The 20,305-nt window shown below is 44.3% G+C and overlaps 1 protein-coding gene across 1 annotated transcript in view; it reads right to left on the bottom strand.

The window, feature by feature from the left end:
- Positions 1–20,305, bottom strand: part of SDK1 (sidekick cell adhesion molecule 1) — a 432,196-nt gene that overhangs the window by 28,779 nt on the left and 383,112 nt on the right. Inside the window, exons 35-38 of the mRNA XM_067306719.1 lie at positions 19,946–20,047; positions 4,521–4,636; positions 2,908–3,094; positions 1,811–1,948 (exon numbers count right to left, since the gene is read on the bottom strand). Coding sequence (XP_067162820.1) covers positions 1,811–1,948; positions 2,908–3,094; positions 4,521–4,636; positions 19,946–20,047 — 543 coding nt within the window. The remainder of the gene's footprint in view (positions 1–1,810; positions 1,949–2,907; positions 3,095–4,520; positions 4,637–19,945; positions 20,048–20,305) is intronic.

Raw genomic sequence — 20,305 nt, 5'->3', positions numbered from 1 at the left:
ACTGTAAAGCTTAAACAATAAAAGGTCAAACAGGGAAAAGACGCTGCTAGAAAACAAATTACTGTTAGAAAGTTTTGCAAAACAAGCAGGTTTGAAAAGGTGGTTCATGAGTGGGAGACCAGGAGCTGTCACAACAGTGAGGGGGCACAGCCCAAAATCACAAATGGGTAGAAAGTCAAAAGATGCAGGAAAAAGGCTCCAGTGGATCTGGTCCATGAGTGCGGCAGCTCTGCACTGGAGGAACGTGAGATCTGGGGTTGGAAGGACCCTCCTGGATCTCAGGCTTGGGCGCCAGCTGAGCTCGGCGTGCCTCGCTGTCTGGTTGCATGCTCCATCTTAAAATGAGTTTGGTTTTACCCTGCTCTCTAAATAAATGAGCATGGCTTTTCTATCTAAGAAAAATGACAACTTCTAGGAAGGGATTGCTTACCACAGAGGGAGAATAAATATTTTTGAGGAGAGAAAAATGTTGGCACAGGAGCAAATGGGTAGAAACTGGAGAATAAATTTAGGCAAAATTTTAGAATCTGAGGAAAAGCCCTCCATAACCTCCCTCCTCAGATAAGAAATCTTCTACAGGGGAAGGAAAAACAGAGAGAAACAAGATATAGCACAGGTGGGGAAGAGAAGAGAAGAATGTTTGTGAGGATGATGTCATATTCTCACAGAGAAAATATGATTTAACACTTCCATATTTCCAGGGACAAAATGGATTCTTTAGCATTTTGTAGGAATATAAGGCAGGGAATGTCCAAAGAGCCTGAACATCCTACATACCCTCCCCACATTTCCCAGTCAGAATTACAGATGCTTTCTGCATTAGCTCTCTGTGCTCAGATCTGCCAGCAGTAATGGTTGAAAGTGCTTTTATTGTCCTGTTTTCATCCCTGAGTATAACTTTCTCAGCGCACAAGACATGGATATTCAGACTATATAGAATACCTTTATTTCTTACAGAAGAAACAAATACTAGTGATCGATATCCTTATTTCTTTGGAAAAGAGTTTAAAATGGATTGGCAATGGCTGAAATTACTATCCCTGCTGTCACCCTGCCAAAGTTGGACATTCTATTGAACTATTGGCTATCTACCAGGAATATACAAATATTAATAAGACCATCCCAGAACGTTGTAATGTTTTCTAATTCACCTTTGGAATGAATTTACATTTGTTTCCAGAGAAATTGCCAATTCCTTTTCTGTTGCTGTTCTGCCAAATTAATAATGCGTTCATGGCCATTGTATTGTTGTGGAGAGAGTTTAAATCTAGCACTGGGTAAAAAATGCTGCTTGAAAACTCAGTATAAACAAACTCTAGCATTGTTATTCTCCCCTGTCAAAAGTAGCAGTGGTACCAGTGATGACCAGCACATATGATGCCTGGGCAATCTTTGCGATAACAAAAGTGACACATGATGTAATAAGCAACACAAACAAGTCTGATGACTATTCTGGGATGGAGCCCACTCAGCAATTTTAAAACACAACGCAGGGAGACAATCAAGCACTCACAGGCTGAGTTTGCTCTTCCCTGATAGCAGGTAACAATGGCAGTATAATGACTTTTCAAACCATACAGGAATATAGCTTTTGCAAGAAAATGAGAGAGGACAGACAAAAGCTATATTCCATGATATTATAGTTTACTTAACAGTTTGGCAAAACTGAAATTGTTTTACTTACCCTCTGCCACCTGGATCCTCTTGGAAAATGGCAGAGAGCAAGTAAAAAATTGGGCAGAGATAAAAGATATGACAGTGCTTTTCTATCATTCCTCCATGAATATGTATGATCTTAAGCCTTTCTTACCCTGGACTGGAGCCAAAGGCTCATAGACTACTCGATAACCCTGCAGGACTCCATTTGCTGCTGTCGGCTCGCCCCAAGACACATTGAGCGTTGTGCAAGTGATTTCGGAGAACGTCAAGAAGCTGGGAGCACTGGGTGCTGAAAGGATTACAAATATTTTTGAATTGCAGTAGGAATAGTCAATCTGATATACATATAAATTATAAAACATCGGGTTTTGCCCAGCATAAGTCTAAAGGAAACAAGCTGAGACAGAGATTTATCAGTTGTATCAAAACTTCTTGTAATCAATCAGAAATACAGTTTGTCCTAAGAAAAGCAGCCACTCAACTGCAAAACTAAATCCCAAAAGAATGCAAGGAGATACGACCTAGAAGGAAAAAACCCTCATAGGGACACTGATTTGGGCCTTTGTTCTCTACCTAGTTGCTGAATTTTAAAAAGCTCGCAGGAGTTTGATACATTTGATATCCAAGGTCATCTTTGGTGGAAAAGGGCTGCAGATGATGACATCTCTCAAGATTAATCCCTTAGAAAACCAGCTAAAATGCAGGGCTCAAAGACAGAAGGGCACTAAGTAAGCCTACAGTCTAAGTGCACGTTTTCTCTTCGTACCCTGCAACGACAGCACTTCCCTTCCCTCCGTGTTGGTGTGCTTCCCCCGGGAGCAGCGTCCAACACAGAGAGAGCTCATTCTGACTGTGTGGCTGCTGTGGCTTAAAAAAGGAGGAGTTATAAAAAGTACAATACTTCTCATATGACTGTTTGGGGTACTTCCAGTCAGTGGAGATGAGTTCCTCCTGATTTTCAGATGTGATGGTAGAGACCAGACCAGACCTACAGTTTCATCCTGGATCAGCTTGTGAAGAGATCCCTCATTTGCCCAGTCTGGTCTAGTTTTTACAGTATCGTTCATTTTCATCCTCAAATCCTTTCCCAAATGTTTGACTTATTTGATCCATTTTTTTCCTCCAAGACCATCACAACGTAATGTCCTATCTGAAAACTAACTTTAAAACCCAGTGCCTTCCCCCCATCCCATTTCCCTGAGCCACTGGACCAAACCAGTGCTTTGGAAGAAGAACACGATCTCATACCAGCCTGATGTGTCCTGCCCTGTGAGGGGCTGCTCCTTGGGCCATCCCCAGCTGCGTTGAAAGCAGAAATGCTGACCAGGTAGCGTGTGTGGCTGGTCAGGTTTTTGAGACGGACTGTTGTCTCTGGGAGAAAGAGGACCTTCACTTTCTCCGTGTCATTTTGGATGTCGCTCTCCCAGTAATAAATCTGTAAGAACAGAGAGATACTTAAGTATATCCTACACCTAGCTTACAACCTGAGTACTGTAGGCTCTAAAAGACAACCAGGAAGACAGTGCATCTTGCTCTGGATTCCTCCATTAGGTGGAATACTAACACTTTTCACCATATGCCCAAACTTTATTCTTCCTTTGGCAAATTCCCCTGAGTACAGTGACAGGATGGCTGAGTACATCATTCAAAAATAGAGCACAGATTGAAGAATATGGCCTAATGACAGTAGATATGAACTTTCAGAGTTCAGTAATGAGAGATCAGTTTTTAAATTCTCCCTAAAATGCTAGCTATCTGTCAGCACTGGCACCCTGACACGCTGTATCCATAATTCACCTCTGCATGAACGAAACAGTTTCACCATTTGTGTTCACAGGATAGCCAAGCCAAGCCTGTTACTGCCTTCCTGAAAAGGGTAATAAAGACTTTTCCTAAGGTTCCTTGAGATACTTCTTCCCAGTCCCTTACATAATTTTAATCCTGACGCCATAAAATTAGGCTTCAGAGAAGATGATTCCAAAAGAAAACGTGGTGCCAGCTCTACTTATTGGACAGCCTGGCACTGAGAGCACTACAGCAGGCCAAAGCAAGCCAGAAAGTTGAGGGAGTGAGCCAAGGCAAGAGTCTACCTTGGCTCTACAAGCCAAGCTGTTAGAACCATCTATATACATATGAAAGGAAAAGTACCTGAATTGATATATAAGGTTGCTTGTCACTGCCAAGAAAGGATGCCAGATTATTCACACTGGCTTGGCTTTTCTTCGCTTATGGACCTAAATTCATGGAGAGAGGCAGAGCCAGACACTGAACCCGAGCCAAGTTCCAGTGTTTGTAGACTTGCCCACTTCCACTCTCTGAGGGTCCATTCTCATTCTGGAGAGGCTAAACAAAATGCCTCTGCAACATGCTCATCTCCTACAAACCAAATGCAATTAATACTATGATTTAATTTTGTTAAAGTTAAGGGAATTAAACAATTCTTCTGAACTCTGACCTGGCTCTGGTTTCTAGACTGGAGAAAGTTCTGCTTTTCCTGGTGGCTTGTAACATTCGATAGATAGAAAGCTCAGTTAATTTTCTTCAATACATTTCTTGCCCCTAGATCTTCTGTGTCGGCTGCTTTTTGGAGCAGACATTGCCTGCATGAATGGAGCTCTCACCACTATCTGTATGCCCTGTTTCCCCATCCTCTCCTTCTCTGCAAATAGTAAGACATTCTCTTTTTTTCTTATTATTTTTCTCTACCTCATTCTATTTCTTTTGGTTTTGGGACACAGTGCCATTTCCTGACTGCTTTAATTTGCCTTATGCATTGAGGGTAGCTGTAGTTGTAGGGCTATCGCACAAGTAATAGCAAAGCCAAGAAAGATAAATGAAACGAGCAGAAGTAGAAGTATTGCCTTGTAGCCTTGTATGTTCCCATTTTGGCTGTCAACAGGAGGGGGGTCCCAGGTGAGCTCCAGCTGGCTTGCGGAAAGAGAGTTTACTTGGATGTTCTGCGGAGCCATTGCTGGTGCTAGAGAGAAGAAAGGACAGAAGAATTAATACTGACAAGCAGAAGTAGTTCTTATCCAGGTTGCAATTTTCTGTTTGCAGAATGGCCCAGGCCAGACTCTTTTTATGTCACAAGCCAGCTAACGGAGTTAGCCCTGAAGCTATCTTTATCACAGGGAAGTCTCAGGTATAAACCTGCAGCACACGTGGATGGAGGATCAGCCAGGCCTCCAGAGCTGGCTGTGTTCTCTGTCTCACCCTGACTGAGTTAGACATTTAATAAGCTCAGCAGCTTTTTTTGGGGGGTGGGGGGGGGGAGAAAAAAAGAGAGAGAGAAAAAATTCTTCATTCTATGGTAATGTTCCAGCTTTGCCTTTGGCAGTGATGTTATGTTCTTGAACGCCCACTCTTGAAAGCACCTGTGTGACCAGGAGCAATGCTGGCTGCCCCTTGCCACCGTCAGCCTGGCCTTTCTACTCGGTTGCAAGGCTTTGCGATGGCCTCTTTGCACCACTGTTTGCACAGCTCCAACAATTAGGGCCAAAATACCGTTTAAAATTACCTCCAGAACAGGTCAGGTACAAATGAATTCAACTAATATTTCATGTAGAACCGAAGTTAGTTTGACATTTGCTAGCTCTCATTTCATTATACCTTCAGGTACACATACTGGACCTTCTCGGCTCATGATGGCATTTCTTCTTCCTTGCATTGCACTGTACTAGAAAACTCATCTTTCTCTTCCTTCGAGTGCACCTGGGTCACACCATCTTTCCCTTTTGTCATGATCCAACTTGGTGCAGGTGCATTTTCCCCCCCAGTAGCTAGCAAGGACGCCTGGTTTCCAGCCCTGCTGTCTCTGCCTCCGGCAGATCTTAACAAAATGGCACACGTGCTGTCTGCGGAAGGGCTGCTGAAGCACGTCCTGCTCAAACTCCAGAAGTAGAGAAGGAAAGGCGAGGCAAAGGGCATGCTTCTCCTTTCCCCTAGTTCACAGTGCCGCAGCCTTTGCTCAAAATACCTGAGAAAGCTGCCTCTTTTCTCTGTGCCCACTTACGGGCCATAAATAGAAGTGATAAAACATCCACTACTTGAGTAAGATAGCCCCGGTTATCTGTCCCTCTGGAGAGTTCTTTCTTTAGCGAGAATGACCTTCATAAGTCACACTTTTCCACCAATACTCTCTCCCCCCAGAGTTATAAAATAAAATAGTAATTAACACCCACGCAGCCTGACACCAACTATTTATTTTGTTCTAACTGTGTGGTTTCCATATTATCACTGCCCACCCTGCCGTTAATGGAAATGTTAATAACCAGCGCCAGGTTGTTGTGACAGATGCTTGGGCTCATTATCAGAAATTCTTATTTACCGCTCCATTAAACGACAGAATCGCACAAAAAAACAATTCAATCAAAACTAACTGGAGGAATTTTAACAGCCACATTAATAATCCAAAACATAAATAAAGTTAATGTCTTTTGCATGTTTGCCATCGGCAACTCTATTGCAAAATTATTGTTCTACAATTAAAATGTGAAAGGCACAATTGAAAATAGCCATTATCCTAGTGCTCGGTTAAAACTATTTGTTTATTATATTTTTCGTTTCCTCTTGGATTGAACCGGATGGGCGAATGCTCGAGGTGCCAGTGACCCGCAGCAGTGCACGGCTAGGCTTGTTCGTGGGGGCGCACGTGTCTCACCGCTGCCCCAGCTCCTCCGGGGCTCCTCCGAGTCTTGTGGGCGAATGAAGGCAGCAGCCAGCTGCCTGCATTCGGGGCAATGCAGTGCTGTTCTGTGAAGGGCCGAAAATCTCAGGATTTCAAGACTTTTCAAGCACACATCGGAGTGTGAGGCCAAACTGTTCACACAATGCACACCTGAAAATACAGCTCGGCGGTTTGCAGATGATGACGTGCTTGGGGAAACGGGAATATGTACAACCAGGGAACAAAATGGATCACTTTAGCAATATGTTTTCTTCCTAGGCAGTGACACGACTCTCTGCCCTGAGCTGACAGCTTCAGAGTACGCTCAATACCCAGGTCTGAAGCGCCGTCTACAACAGTGTTTTACTTTGGACTCCGTGTGTCAGGCTAGAAAAATGCTTCAGAGTTGCGACCGTGGGGAAGAGCCGGCGGTGCAGCCCGTCGCTGCACTCGCCACCCCTTCCGCAACCCCTTCTGCAGCACGTCTAAGGCACGCAAAGGTTAAAAACTGCCGGCCATCGCTCTCCGCTGACACCCTTGCTGCTGGAGCTGCACTTGTGCTGGCACAGGGGTGGCAAATTTGACAGGAAAAAACAAAAAAAGGACCGTGTGGAAAAAGCCATTTCTCTTTACTACTCCAGAGCTTTGAGGACAGGCAAGCGGTGTTTGGTTTTGTGCCCTGCGAGTCTGTCCTGCTCAGCTTTCAAAGGCTGCTGTGTCCCTCCCCTGATAAGCACAGATTTCGTGTTGACAGCAAGGGACAGCAGAAAGGCGCTGCTTACGCTTGATGCTGCTCTGTGCAGACAGCACATTACATTAAGGGTGAAATGAAATACTTCAAAAGACGGAAATATATCCCTGCAGACTCTACCTGTTTGAAACCTCAAACCATTCACCGAATGCATGGGCAGCCTGTACCAACAAAAGCAAATACACTTTAAAGGTGAATTCAAAAGCCTTTTGCCTTCTAGAAACACAGTTCAAGCTTTCCGAGCTCTGAATTTTTTCATGGCTGTTGATATCACTAATACATAAGAAGCAGGGTTAAAGCTGCATACCTCACACTGCTTTAGGTGTTAGTGACATTATCAACTAGAGCAGGAGTGACACAGACCCCGGGGGTTCAAACTCAACACTTGGCAGGTAGAAAGCATTTCACTCTCCCCGAAAAAATGTGCATATTCATCATGTCCAAGTCTGTCCACGTATCCTGCATTGGCATCTCATGCAGATATTTGCAAACATTTCTTTTCTTATCAGATTTCAATTCACCTTTAAGGCTGTCTCCTTGAAATTCTCTCTCTGCCAAAAAATACGGAGAAAAGCCTGAGCAGACTGTACATTACAGTACAGTCATTAGTAGAAAATAATAACACTGAACTGGGAGGATGTTGGCAGGATTGTGCAAAGACAACAAATCTAATGGAAACGCAACAAGAAGGAGAGTCAACATGTGCTCATGAATAAAGTTACACACCTAAATCCACATTTAAACATATCGCTGCCCTGATTTTTCAGTCACGCTGAACAGCCTCTGCTCACGCTGCAGCCAATCTGAGCTTGCAAAAGCCTATAACCTTTAGAAGAGAAGGTGCTTAAAATCCCTAGAGGCCGGCCTTCACCAGAGCTCCTCGTACTGCAGAAGGTTCACCTTAGTTTTTCCTGCTGCTTGCCTGGGATACTTGCTCTCTGGGCTGTGTGGCACTGACAACTTTTCATCAGGGTGGAGGTACCGTTGTGCTTCCATTCCTTTTCTTAGTGACAGTTGCTACGATGCTCTGTAGCACAGGTAGGCTACAAATCCTTGTGATTCATCGTCTAAACTTAATAAACGTTTTTATGAAATATTCCCTTCTGCTGTTACGTCTGCTCAAATTTCTGAGTAGCCAAGGAGCTCTCCTCTACTGCTTTTCCCAGTATTATGTCAGGAAATTTAGAGACAAGTCAGGGGCAAGATGCCTGATACTCAAGCTATTTAAACAAACACGCAGCCAAAAATGAGGAGAAAGCTGCAGTGGACGAGACTGAAGATTTTCTATGCATCAGCTTGATCCCACAGTTTCAAACAATCCAAGCAGATTTCTGTTTTGTAAAGACATCTGATCCTTTTCTCTCTAGCAAGCATTTTCCCCCCAGTTCACCAAAGCACGGTTTTGTGAACATGCCTGCTTTTATTCCCTAGTAATCAATATATTTGCATTTTGGTGTTAGCACCTAGAGGCCAGAATCTCATTGCACAACGTATTGCATAAACACAGAACAAAGAGACGGCTCCAGGCCTAAAAAGCCTCTAATCTGCATGGCTACACATTACAACGGAGAGGTGGTTGCAGCATGTCCCAGCGTATCAGCAGTAATCTTATCTACCTAGTCACTAACGACAAAAGAGAAGACACAGCAATACCCCATTTAGCTTGTGCTAACAGTTAAAGCCTGCATACACAGCTCCTCAAAAGTTTACACGCTGGCTCACACAGTCGTGGAAAAACAGAGCTGGAAAAGATTTTGGGAGGGGTCAAACAAGCCATTCTCCTGCATCACCCCAGGACCAGCTCTGCTGGGCAGATCTTTGTGTACTCTTGATCACGGACCTCTTTCCAGAACCCCCCCATCATCCCCACGCAAACTCTGCCAGTGTAACCCTATCTTCACTCTTAAAATTTAATCTTAGGTTATGTTTTTTCTTACTGCATTTTCTTTTCTGCATTTAAGCTCTGTGCCTACAGTGGACATGGAGAACTGACTGCTCCCTCTCACTTAGCAGCGGCTGCCCTCAGGTTATGGCATAGATAAGCAATAGTTAAGTGGATCATAAAAACCAACCACAACAAAACAGGGAGAAGGTCACAAGATGAAACGGCAAGACTACACTGATTAGCAGGGTGGGCAAAACAAAAACAAGAGGTTTTCTTGCAATATCGGCTCAGAGAACAAATGCAAGGATGGTATCTTCCAAGAATAAACAAAGAGGTCTTTCTGCAGATGTTTACAGTCACTCCTTCCATGAAGGAAAAACTGCACAAGAGAAAAATGTTCCGTGTTTATTGGCCATGTCCTTACAGTGCCTGTGAAAAGGAGGTAGGAGGAACCAACTCCATGCAGCAATACCTCTGGATGCCATCAGGAATGCTGTGTGAACTATGCTGATTAATTCAATAACAATTAGTTAATTGTGCTTCAAAAACAGCTACTGTGAAGCAGCCTTCCGCTGTGACAAAGCGGTACAGGCTATATTTAGAATGCAAAAGATGTTTCCCACCAACTTCTAGCTGTTTTAAGCTAGGCTACATTTTGTGATGAAAGTTCTTATTTATTTATTTATTTTTTAATACTGCACCTTCCAGTATCACTTAAATCTACTTTAGATGCAACAAGACAGGCAGAACCACCCACAGAGGATGCATATTGACATCCTTAACCCTGCCAACACAATTCCAGTTGCTAACATTTGACCTGACTAGTGCTCTTACCCTCTTACTGAGGCATCACAATTTGGCACCAAAAACTAGCGCTCTGCCAGTTGTTAACTTAGATGGGACAGGTTCGTGGTCACCCTGAAACCTGAAGTGAGTCTCAGAAAATGAGCAATCTGCTCTCCTCCATCTTTGAGAAGCCCCACCTCCTACTAGGGGAGCTAAAACAGCTGCAAAAAGCCAGGTTTTAGTGGGGAATTACCGTTCTTCAGGGGAGAAATCCATGTGTTGATTTACATGATAGCATAGATCAGGGTAAGAGAACTTGGAACATTCCCTAGCCTACAAGAGACCAATAGACGATGATACAAAAACATCTTGAACAATATCTCTCTTACCCTCGTGAACACTGAGAAAGGGGGAGCACAGTGCAAGCAAAGCAAAAACGGAAAGACAGACAGAACCACCTTGGAGGAAAAAGGAGGAACGAGCAGGAGAAAGAGAATGGACTATCAGGATGGGGCACACCTGCCCTTGCTTCACTTTGTGTCGTATTATCCAGACAGACAAACACAGCTCCCTCCCTCAATACGGCACTTAGTCTAGCAGGTGTGGGAAAGTATTTTTGCCGCATCCTGGTTTTAAGGGTATTAAAGACATGAGAAAGCATAAATAAAAGCAGCTGCAAACGATAGCCAAATGTAACAGCCCCAGGCTCTCTCTTTAGCGTGGTGAAGCTTCCCAACACTGCTTAGGCTTATCGATAACTCAGCGTTCTGGAGAGGTGCACGAGGGAAGAAGGGGAGTAAAGAGGGACAGATCATATTCACCACACATATCAGAAAAATGCTGAAATGAAACAAGGACTAGAAACGGAGCATCCTTTCCATGGACCCAGACTCTAGGAGGTTACTTGCCAAAGCCTTTTTTTCAAACCAACGAGGCAATCGTGTTCCGAAGAAACCTCCGCAGATATGACTTATTCATGAAGAAGCTTTATAAAATGGCAAGCGAGTTGAGCAGAAATAATTCGCACCCGCTCCCTCACCTTCTCTTCCAGCAATGGCGAAAACACTGTTGCTGTGATTACTAATCTTTGAATACCGGTTTCAGATTTCCCAACGAGCCATGTGCAATCCAGGATCTTCACGGGGCAGGTACGATCTGCACGAGGCAGAAGAGCCACTAGGTTTGCATTACAACGCCTACGAGCCAGGCCTGGCTACCTCACAGACTAGTACTGCAAAGCAGCGACGGCCCGCAAACAAAACCCAGGCGCTTTGCTGCTGCTGAAGCCCACAGTTCTGCCCACCTAATAAAAGCCTTAAATAGGCTACTACTGTGGATACGGAGACTATCCATCAAGCACCCGGGAAGGTCCTGCCCAAAAGAGAAGCCCTTACAGGATTGTCAGATTGCCTCTGGAAAGGGCGCACAGGTGGTTAAAACAGGAAGGGGGGAAATAATAAGAGGAGCTTTTTTCTCCGTTTCTTGCGTGTCGATGAGGATGTGCTCCCACCCAGGCGGGCAGCCCATCCGCCAGCAGAGCTGCACCCGTGAGCAGGAGCAGCGAGAGTCTGACGAGCATTAGGTATGCGCAAACAAACACAGGCTTAAACCCACGAGCTCAGATCCCCTCTCGCTTACATCAATGTAAATCAGGGTTGGCTCCGCTAAAGCCAGCGGAGCTAAACCAGTGTGAAAGTTGCATAACTGAGAGCAGCGTCAGCTCTGATGAGTGCAGGATTCGCCCCCCAGGAGGTACTGAGGGTTGTTCATGTATGCAAGAGATGGCAAAGAACCGCTGAACGCCTGCTACTCCGGCCTCACTCCTCTCTCGCTTACACCAGCAGGAGTGGGAGTAGCACCATGGGGGAAAGTGCCATTCTCAATCCTCTGGAAACAGGCTATCCATTAGGCTGAGTCAAAATTATCTACTTCAGCCTGTCTCCCCGGGCGCCCTGGTTCCCACGACTCCTCCTTCTCAATTTATAGTCTTGTTCCTCTCATTATAACTTGCTAGTCCCCCACTCCAATATCATAATATCACAATGTCAGCAGTCAGAAGCACCCACTTAATGTTCACTAACAATAACAGCAGCAGCTACCAAAGCCTGCATGAGCACTGACAGTTCCTTATACTCCACTAAAGTCGAGAGACATGTATCAGATAATTAGGGTGAATCTCCTCTGGATTTGCCATATACCAGAAGTTAAAACCCATACGAAAAAAAGTCAAACTGAGCAGGTGAGATCTGCCACTGAGATAACCTTTCTCTGTGGCTTTTGAAGCAAGTCAGGTCATCCATCCCCATGAGGGATTAATTTAGGATTTACAAATTGCCAGGGTCAGGGAACCCCAGGGAGTCTACAGAGGACTGTGATCTTGTGGTCCTGGGGAGAGAGAGACAAAAATTTACATCTTCTAGATTCCAAATGAGAAATCCTTGTTTATTTTTTAATCATAGATTTCCTGAGTTCAGTTCATCACTGTGGTCCTATATCCTGATTTCATCCTGGATGTCTGGATTACTCTGGCCATAATATTTTAGAATATCGCTAATTCATACTTTCATAAAAAATGGCAACTTTTTTGCTTTCAGTCTGCAAGGGGCAACCTGAAATGCCTTCGGTTCCCTGACTGATGATGGATACAGCAAACAGATGTCAGAAAAGAAAACCAGCTGTGTTTCTCTACAGCTGGGTTCACAGCAAAGCCATACAGAGGAGGCAAAGCCACAGGAGTTGAGACCCAGATGAAAAAATTCACAACCTTTTGCTCTTGTACGCCAGGATGAATGAATACAAGCAGAGCAGGACAATACAATCAGAAGAAACAGAAATCTGGCTGCAAATATAAGCCTTTAGTCAAAAATACTCAAACTCCAGCCTGTGTCTGCTGGAATATGAGTTATCAGCCAGGGGCTTTCTCACTTCTTTACCAGCGTAATTTATGGTCCATTTTACTTTAATAGCAATTGCTCATGTATTTTAAAGGAAGGTTAATTCCTTTCCTTTTAATGGAGTTGCTCTGCTGTTAGTTCAGTAAGGCTTTGCACACACGATCGCACCGTTCGTCCCTCCGCCCTCTGTGTCCTGCGCACGGATGTCCCTGCACTTAGCTCTTCACAGGCCATATAACATAGCAGCAGAACCGCTAACAGCCAATTTGTCCTAGCACTCCCACTACCGCTTGCACCGGCTACACAGCAAAGACAGGAGCTTTGCTGATAAATTCGAGCGTGGACAGTATGTCTGTCTTGGGCTCGAGTCAGTGTTGAAAACCAACATTGAATTGTTGGGTTTGCAAGAAGGAAGCTCATCGTCTGGGCAAGCATTGCATGGCAATCGCAGCTCAACACCACCTGCGCTAACAGTAACAGCCAAAGTGATAAGCAAGTTCAGTTGATCAGAAACTGATTATATTTTTGCATGGACAAAAACATCTTTCCTATGCTGAGACGTGATAAAAAGAGGCAATTAAACCAGAGCTAAACAGGAGCTGCTGCACCGTATAAAGCATTGTGCTGTACCAAAGGCTGCTTATGACCAATATTAACAACTTAATGAGCCGTTAATGAGGCACACATTCAGCTTTTACTTGTAGCATGAAAACATTGCAAATCATTTTAGGGAGCTTCTGGACTGTCAATGGAGAATTCAAGATGTCAAATAAGCCTATCAAATGTATGTCTCAATCTGGACACTATGTTCCAGTGCATTCTCTTAAAATTCCTTTTCCTATATGGTAGAATAACTTGCTTTGACAGCAATAAGACTTGCACTTAGACTTTGCCTCCTCCTGTCTTGACATTAGATTTCAGTCTCCGGAGAGCTGCAGGGATGTCTTTTTGACATGTTGACATTAAGGACACTTCTTCCACAGGCTCACGCTGGCACGGCTACATTCTGCCTTACCGTTACAACATCAGCTACTGACCTAGGTTACCAAATTTGGAGGTTTAATTATGAAACCTCTGTGCTCATCTATAAACGGATTAAGAACCTAAAGCTACCCTTAAGAAGTAGCCAATTTGAGCAGGAAAGGGAGCCAAGGTTTATGCAGAGAATTCATATCTGTAATTCCCCAGCAGTGCAGCTCCACCCGTAAAAAGCAGTGACTAATGCTCTAATGTAGGCACACTTTTGTTGTTATTTTTTACTGTCCTGTCACAGCCTTGCTGGATTAGATAATGCAGCTGAGTCCTATCTATACTGCTATTACCACCAGTGGAGCTGCATTGATGGGAACAACAAATCCAATTTGGGTTTGCTGTAGACAAGCCCCAAGTGAAAACCATGTATAGAGCGAGTCTGGATGAGCTTAAAATCCACCAAGAAATACTGATATGATCTATCCAGTGGCTGATGCTACTTTCAGAAATGGAAGGCTGTTGGGATACAGGGGTTATAATCATAACGGTTTCCAGTAATGCAAGAGAAACTGAAAAGAGGTTTCAGGAAATGTCTCTTCACTCTTTTTTTACCCTCCATTTTCCTACAGTTTTCCTTCCTTGCTCTGCTCTCATCTTACTCTGCTCTTTTGGCACAGTGCTGGAGAATGTGGCTTGGATCTTGAACTCCGAGCTCAGCTGAGAACCTCTCCTTGCTTCGAGAGAAAGGCACTGGGGGCAGGAGGAAAGGCCAGCATCGCTCCCAGAGGACAGCACTCCCAGTCAAGGGCTGGGTAAAGATAACTCACAACTGAACATGATGCTGGAACAACTCTGCAGGCCTCTTCAGCCTCAAAGGCGAGGGAAAAAGGGAAATCAGTGTTTCAAACATACCCTGCAATCCCCCCAAAAGCATCTTTTTCCTGATGTTCAGAAGTCAACAATTAATAGGTAAATACCTCTCAAGATTTCAAAGGCTTGGTGCTTTTAGAGTGCCAAGGAAGGTCAAGCCCTTTGTTTAAAGTTTGAGCAAAAGAAACCAGTAATTTAATATCTTTATTATACTACTTTCCAACAGTTCCCATCTTCTCTTGTTTATCAAGGGAAGATACTGTCAGTAGGCTGACAGGTTTTAGACAACTGCAATGCGAAATGGCCAGGATAATCCTCCTCTTCCCTCCATCAGTGGAGTCTGGGATGGAAATGCCCAACCAGTTCTTCTAGCAGTGCCAGCAGCAATGCACTCCCTATCTGCATATGCACAGTCAGTCTCTGAGAGACATCACGCATGTGTCCCAAACAGATAGGAGAAAACAGCCACGGGGGCCACAGTAGACTGACTGAAGCTGCCAGCTCTAATGTGTCGAAATGTTGTCATGCCTCTTGCAGGCTGTTAACAAGGAGGCACAGGGGACTTCTCTCCACAGCATCTTCTCAGCTACTTTCTGGGTGGAGAAGGAGATAAAGCTTCTATGTTATAAAAGAAAAGGGCATCTGAGGTGGTGCGCTTCTCCAGAAAGCGACCTAGAAAGGGGAGATGACACCATGTAGGATGTTTTGGAGGAACACATGAAAAGAATGAGGCCTGCATAAGGAGATGAAAACAGTGGAGGACAAAACAGCTTTACACTGACAACCTTCTCTGGCATTAGCACGAGAGACCAAGAGTCAATACCTGAGCACAATAAGCAGCTAAGAAGGGACAAGAGCGCTTTGCTAGAAGCAGCTCATAAAGGGAAGCCACGTCTGGAGTCAAGTCTTTGCTTCCCTGTAAGGCTGCTACCTGCTCCTTTTTCCTTAGCGTGACTTCTCCTTCCTCACGCAGGTGTTCAGCCCCATATTTTGTTTTCTCTTTCCCAGCTCTAAACTGCTATTTTTAGTCCTGGAGCTTTCCAGGTGGATTCTACCCCTTGCGTGCAAAATGCTGGAGACATCCAGGCAGCTCTGAGTGCTCCTCCTGATGTGGCTGGCAGAGCAGAGCCTCCTACCCACCCTTCAGGTGCAGGTGAGCAGGCAACTGCTGGCAAAAGAAAAGGGTCTGAAAACTCTAGGGACACCTGTGGTGTGGCAGGCAGGAGGGCAGATGAAAATAATTGCAGAAAAGAGTGAGAACAAGGATATTTGCTTCAGCTTCTGTAAGCTTTGCACCCAGGGATAAACTCAAGTTTTTGAAGAGGGAAGAAGAGAGGAAAGAAGCAATTGTCCCTCTGTCCCAGACAGAGCTGCTGTCTAACCTAGCGTTTTGCTTTGATGAAAGTGAGACATACAGGAAACCTGCTTTTCCAAAAGATGATGTTAGCATCCAGCGCAGCATTTCAGCGCAGGACTTCTAAGAAATGGATCTCTGTCTCCCAGCTCTTTGCTCCTTCCCTTCTCTTTATAGAAGCAGCTCTGAGAGATTACTAAAAAGAACAAAATAATACCCGCCCAGCTTCACCAGTTCTTGTGAATTCTGAAGGTCACCAATGTCATCATCAGTTATAATGCCACCCATCACTCCCCTCTTCATGCAAATGGATTTATCATCTGTTTAAAGGCAAGTGTCTCTCGGTATACTTCCCCCATTCTGCTACCTCCTCTCCCCATACACACACTCTCCTCCAGCAGCAGCTGGCAGAAATTATGAATTCCATTATTTTTCATCCAGAACAGCTTTGCAGTATACGGGAGAAGCACTGGAGGCTGCAGGCTCGTTAGCACAGGATTTGTATTACCGCCTTCCATTTTATTCACCTTCGGAAATTAGGTGAAGCATGCCTGCCCCAAACCTGTGATTTCTGTTTAATTAAAATGCAGGTAGCAGAGTCTCCTGAACTCCGGAGCCAACCACACAATCACGTAACGACAGCGACCTGGTAGAATAATGCTCTTGATATAGCAGCGGCTCTAACAGAGTCCTAATTTCAGTCAAGCAGAACACCACCTCTGGCAGCAGCTGTATTTAGGACTGGGATGAATATCAGTATCCCGACTGTCCCTGAACGCTCACTGCCTTTCCAATCAAAGCCGCATTCCCTGACAGCTGAACTGTTAAATGAATTAACAAGGCGAGTAGAGGGCTTGCCGAAGGGGCTGCGACTCCCTTCTTAATTTCTGCAAGTGGCGGCTTTCAATTTTTCTGTCATTTGTCAGGAGATGCACATGGTTCGCTAATGAGCAGGGCAGAGCCGTAGCCAGATCGAAACAGGCAACATTACACGGATCTTCCAGTCTGCGGAGGAGGCAGGCGGGGGTGACAACCCTGGCTTACCCCCGCTCAGAGTGAAAAGACGGAGCCGTCTCGCCGGCACAGAGCACGCCTCTACTTCGCGTGCTCCACAGAGTCCCGGCTCGCTCTCCCGGCACAGGGAATAATTGCTCTCCAGATCAATGGGGTTTGCGAGCATGCAGGCAGAACTCAAAGCGGAGCCTTCACCAGGCCCTTTGATCTTACGGGAGAACACCACTGCAATGAGAAAAAGCTTTGCTCCACCCGCAGCAAAAAGAAACCAACCACTTGCACCTAGCCCCTTCATTCACCAAGGGAATCAGGAAGCAGAGTCCGGTTGTTGGTGCCTGGCACGTTGTCTGCTAGCAGGTAGTTCCCTCAGAGGTCTCAAAATCTCTCCCTGCCCCTCAGCCAAAGGGGAGCAGAGCACCAGCACCACCCAAGGAGGACACAGGATGCATACGGTCAAGCCGCTTTCCAGGATCTCAGAGAAACTCCCTGGTCTGGGTCTTTTTGTTCGATTTGCAAAACAGCCAGAAGATTGTTTTTAATGCTTTATTCTTTAAAGTTTGTCAGGCGGCTCCACTGCCTGCTTAAGCTTTTTTTTTTTTAAAAAAGCTTAAGCTTAAAAATCCAGATTCAATGATAGGAAAAGCTTCAAATCTAACAGGGGAGAGCGCAAGAGAGAAGGGAAGATTTACAGATATTCCTCTTTCTGCACAGTTTATCTTGCTGCACCAGATGTAGAAGCAGGGTGTTTTAGTGTACTCACTCCGAACAGCACATCAGCTATTGCTATTTTACTGTGCCCCATGCTGTAGGAGACAACACCCACCTGGACCCGCTGGAACCTCGCTTGCAAAAAGCACATTCCCCCAAAGGCACACGCTGTAAACTCATTTACAACAGAGGAATCTCTTCAGATCTACCAGAATTACCACAACCCCTGCAGCAGAACAAAACACCATTTAACACTGCTCAGAAGTAAATTATTTGGGGCCTTCAGACCTGGGACTGGTCCCCTTCAGTCACCTTGTGTTCAGTGGTGTTTTTCCCTAGCAGTGCTACGGCCTTGTTGTCAACATTTTTGCTTATTCAGAAGGTTTTCTCTACTTTTTACATGGGTGTCCCATTACCAAAGCTAAGCAGACCCATTTTTTCCAGCTTGCTGCTTAACTGCCTTTACCATGGGTAAGAACATCAAGCAAACAATAACAAAAAAAACTTGTATTTCCACAGTACACGTTAACTCAAAGGTGTCAGAAATTAATTTAAAAACTTAAACTGCAATACCAGCTCCGATCACTTTACTCATGGTCTAAAACACAGCCAGTTCTGGAGGTGGAAGAGGCAGTTATATAACAAAGCATAATAACTTCACACAACAAGTGTGAAAACCTGCAGGAAGATCCTACATTCATCTTCTCTACAGCATGAACCTGGATTTTCCCTAACCAGAGTTAAACCCACAATCTCTAAAAAACCCTCTGAGTCATGCTACAACTTGAGAAATGCCAGCCCTGCCTGCCAATGAGAGAAGGCCTCCCAGATAGCTGAGTTTTCTCTCGAGTTTGCTCCGTTCCATTCCCCTGCTCCTTGTCTGAATTACGATAAGGAAGATTTGGGCTGTGGGGTTTAAAGACATGATATAACAACATTTTCCCGTTTCCCCAGTTGAATTTATTGGCTGTGTACATGTACATAAATGTCTTTGCTGGCTCCATTTGCAGCAGTGAGATATTTAGTTCTGAAACAAAAATGCATTTTGAAGGCAGATACAGTTGGATCCACTTGGGGCTTTCTTCGCAGTTGTTACAGGAAGAAGTTGGAGCAGTAGCAAAGTAGAAAAAAATGTAAATATTGCCAACTGTTTCTCAAGAATCATACTGCTCTGATTAATTTATGACTTTTTCATAAAAAGATAGTGAATGCTACACCATGAAAAGCTGAAGCAGAGTTTAAAAAAAAAAAGTTCTTCCTAGTTTAGAGCAACAGGATATATAATGAATACTAATAAAATGAATTAGCACTGAGCTTGAAAACAAACTTCATTTTATCCTTTAGATAGAAGAACAGAAGTTCAACCAGATTTGTTCAGGCCAGTAGACTGATCAGCAGGAGGGTTTGTGTCGCTATTCTTACTTTAAGCTCTAAAAGAAGTTGCTACAGATATTGATACTCTAACTAACAAATATTTCAGCACCAGCCTTTCTCCAGTTGGAGCCCCCATAAATACGGCAGAGGTGTCGTGGCTGCCAGAAGACATCAGCTCTTCTAATCCTGCGCTTCTCAACAAGAGATACTGAGAACAGAGTTGGCTCCGGGTTATGCGGGCTGTGCAAAACCACCTGTTTCACAAAGCACTCAAAGCAGCACCTAGTTAATTCTCTTCTCCTGATTTCTGCCTCCAGCCTTCCAATGCAGGGATTTAAAATTGATCAGCAAGTTACACTTCATAAATACAATCTGGATTCATGCACTAGAGCTACAATAAATAATGGCAAGAACAGTGCCCCAGCAGCTCAACTTCTTCTGAGGAGAGGCTGGATGCAGGGGTAGAAGAGTCTGCATTTTCTTGAGAGTATTGCCAAATGATTTGTGACTCCAAAACTAACATTAAACTGAACACAATGTCGTCTTGACATCAACAGCATAAAAATATAGCAAGATGTGAGGCACAGACACTGTCTCTACTCAGAACTATAAAATAAAAGAACCAGCTTTCCAAGTCTCCCTTGTTTTTTAGTTTTGTTTCTTTTCCCTTGTGGCTTTCCTATGCTCCACTTTTTACTTCTTTAACTTGAGTCAATTTTTCCCTCAAGCTAATTTGGTATGAGCAGTCATCTTTCTGAAACTGCAAAAATATTTTCTCTTCTTTCCTCTAAATGCACTTTCTTCACATATTCTCAGCCTGTAGACGGACTGGCTTTCAAATGGCAAGAGACTCTCAGTGCCAACTAACATCTTCCAGGAGAGGACACAACAAAAACCTGTTAGGGATCATGATCCTTGGGAGATTTTCCAAATCAGCCCTTTCCCAGTGCCTGAAGAATATTAAAACATGGTGGTACTTTTAGAAAAATCAATTCATTTTCCTTCTACCTACCTGCTTCGCCCACAAACACTTCCACTGGTATGCTGGTAGGGCTCTCACCAATTACATTATATGCTGTCATTAAAACTTCATATCTCTTGTATTTCTTCAACTCTGAAAATGTAAATAATTAAATTAAAAAGCAGACATTTTTTGGACTCCATCCCCTCTTTATCACCAGACCTCTCTCATCAAATACAACATTAGAACAGTGCACCAGTGCAATGGCTAAGCACTTCCATCCTTCCCTAATTCACACATCACAGCAGGATTTGCATAATTACCAGAAATCTTTGCAATGAAATGCCCAGATTTTTTATTGGTTCCTCACTGTGTTGTTCCTGTAAGAGGGACAATTCCTGATGGGTAACT

This window comes from Apteryx mantelli, chromosome 16 (assembly GCF_036417845.1).
Source record: "Apteryx mantelli isolate bAptMan1 chromosome 16, bAptMan1.hap1, whole genome shotgun sequence".
NCBI classification, from domain to species: Eukaryota; Metazoa; Chordata; class Aves; order Apterygiformes; family Apterygidae; genus Apteryx; species Apteryx mantelli.
The sequence above is the reverse complement of the archived record's forward strand: the minus strand, read 5'-3'. Positions and strand labels throughout refer to the sequence as shown.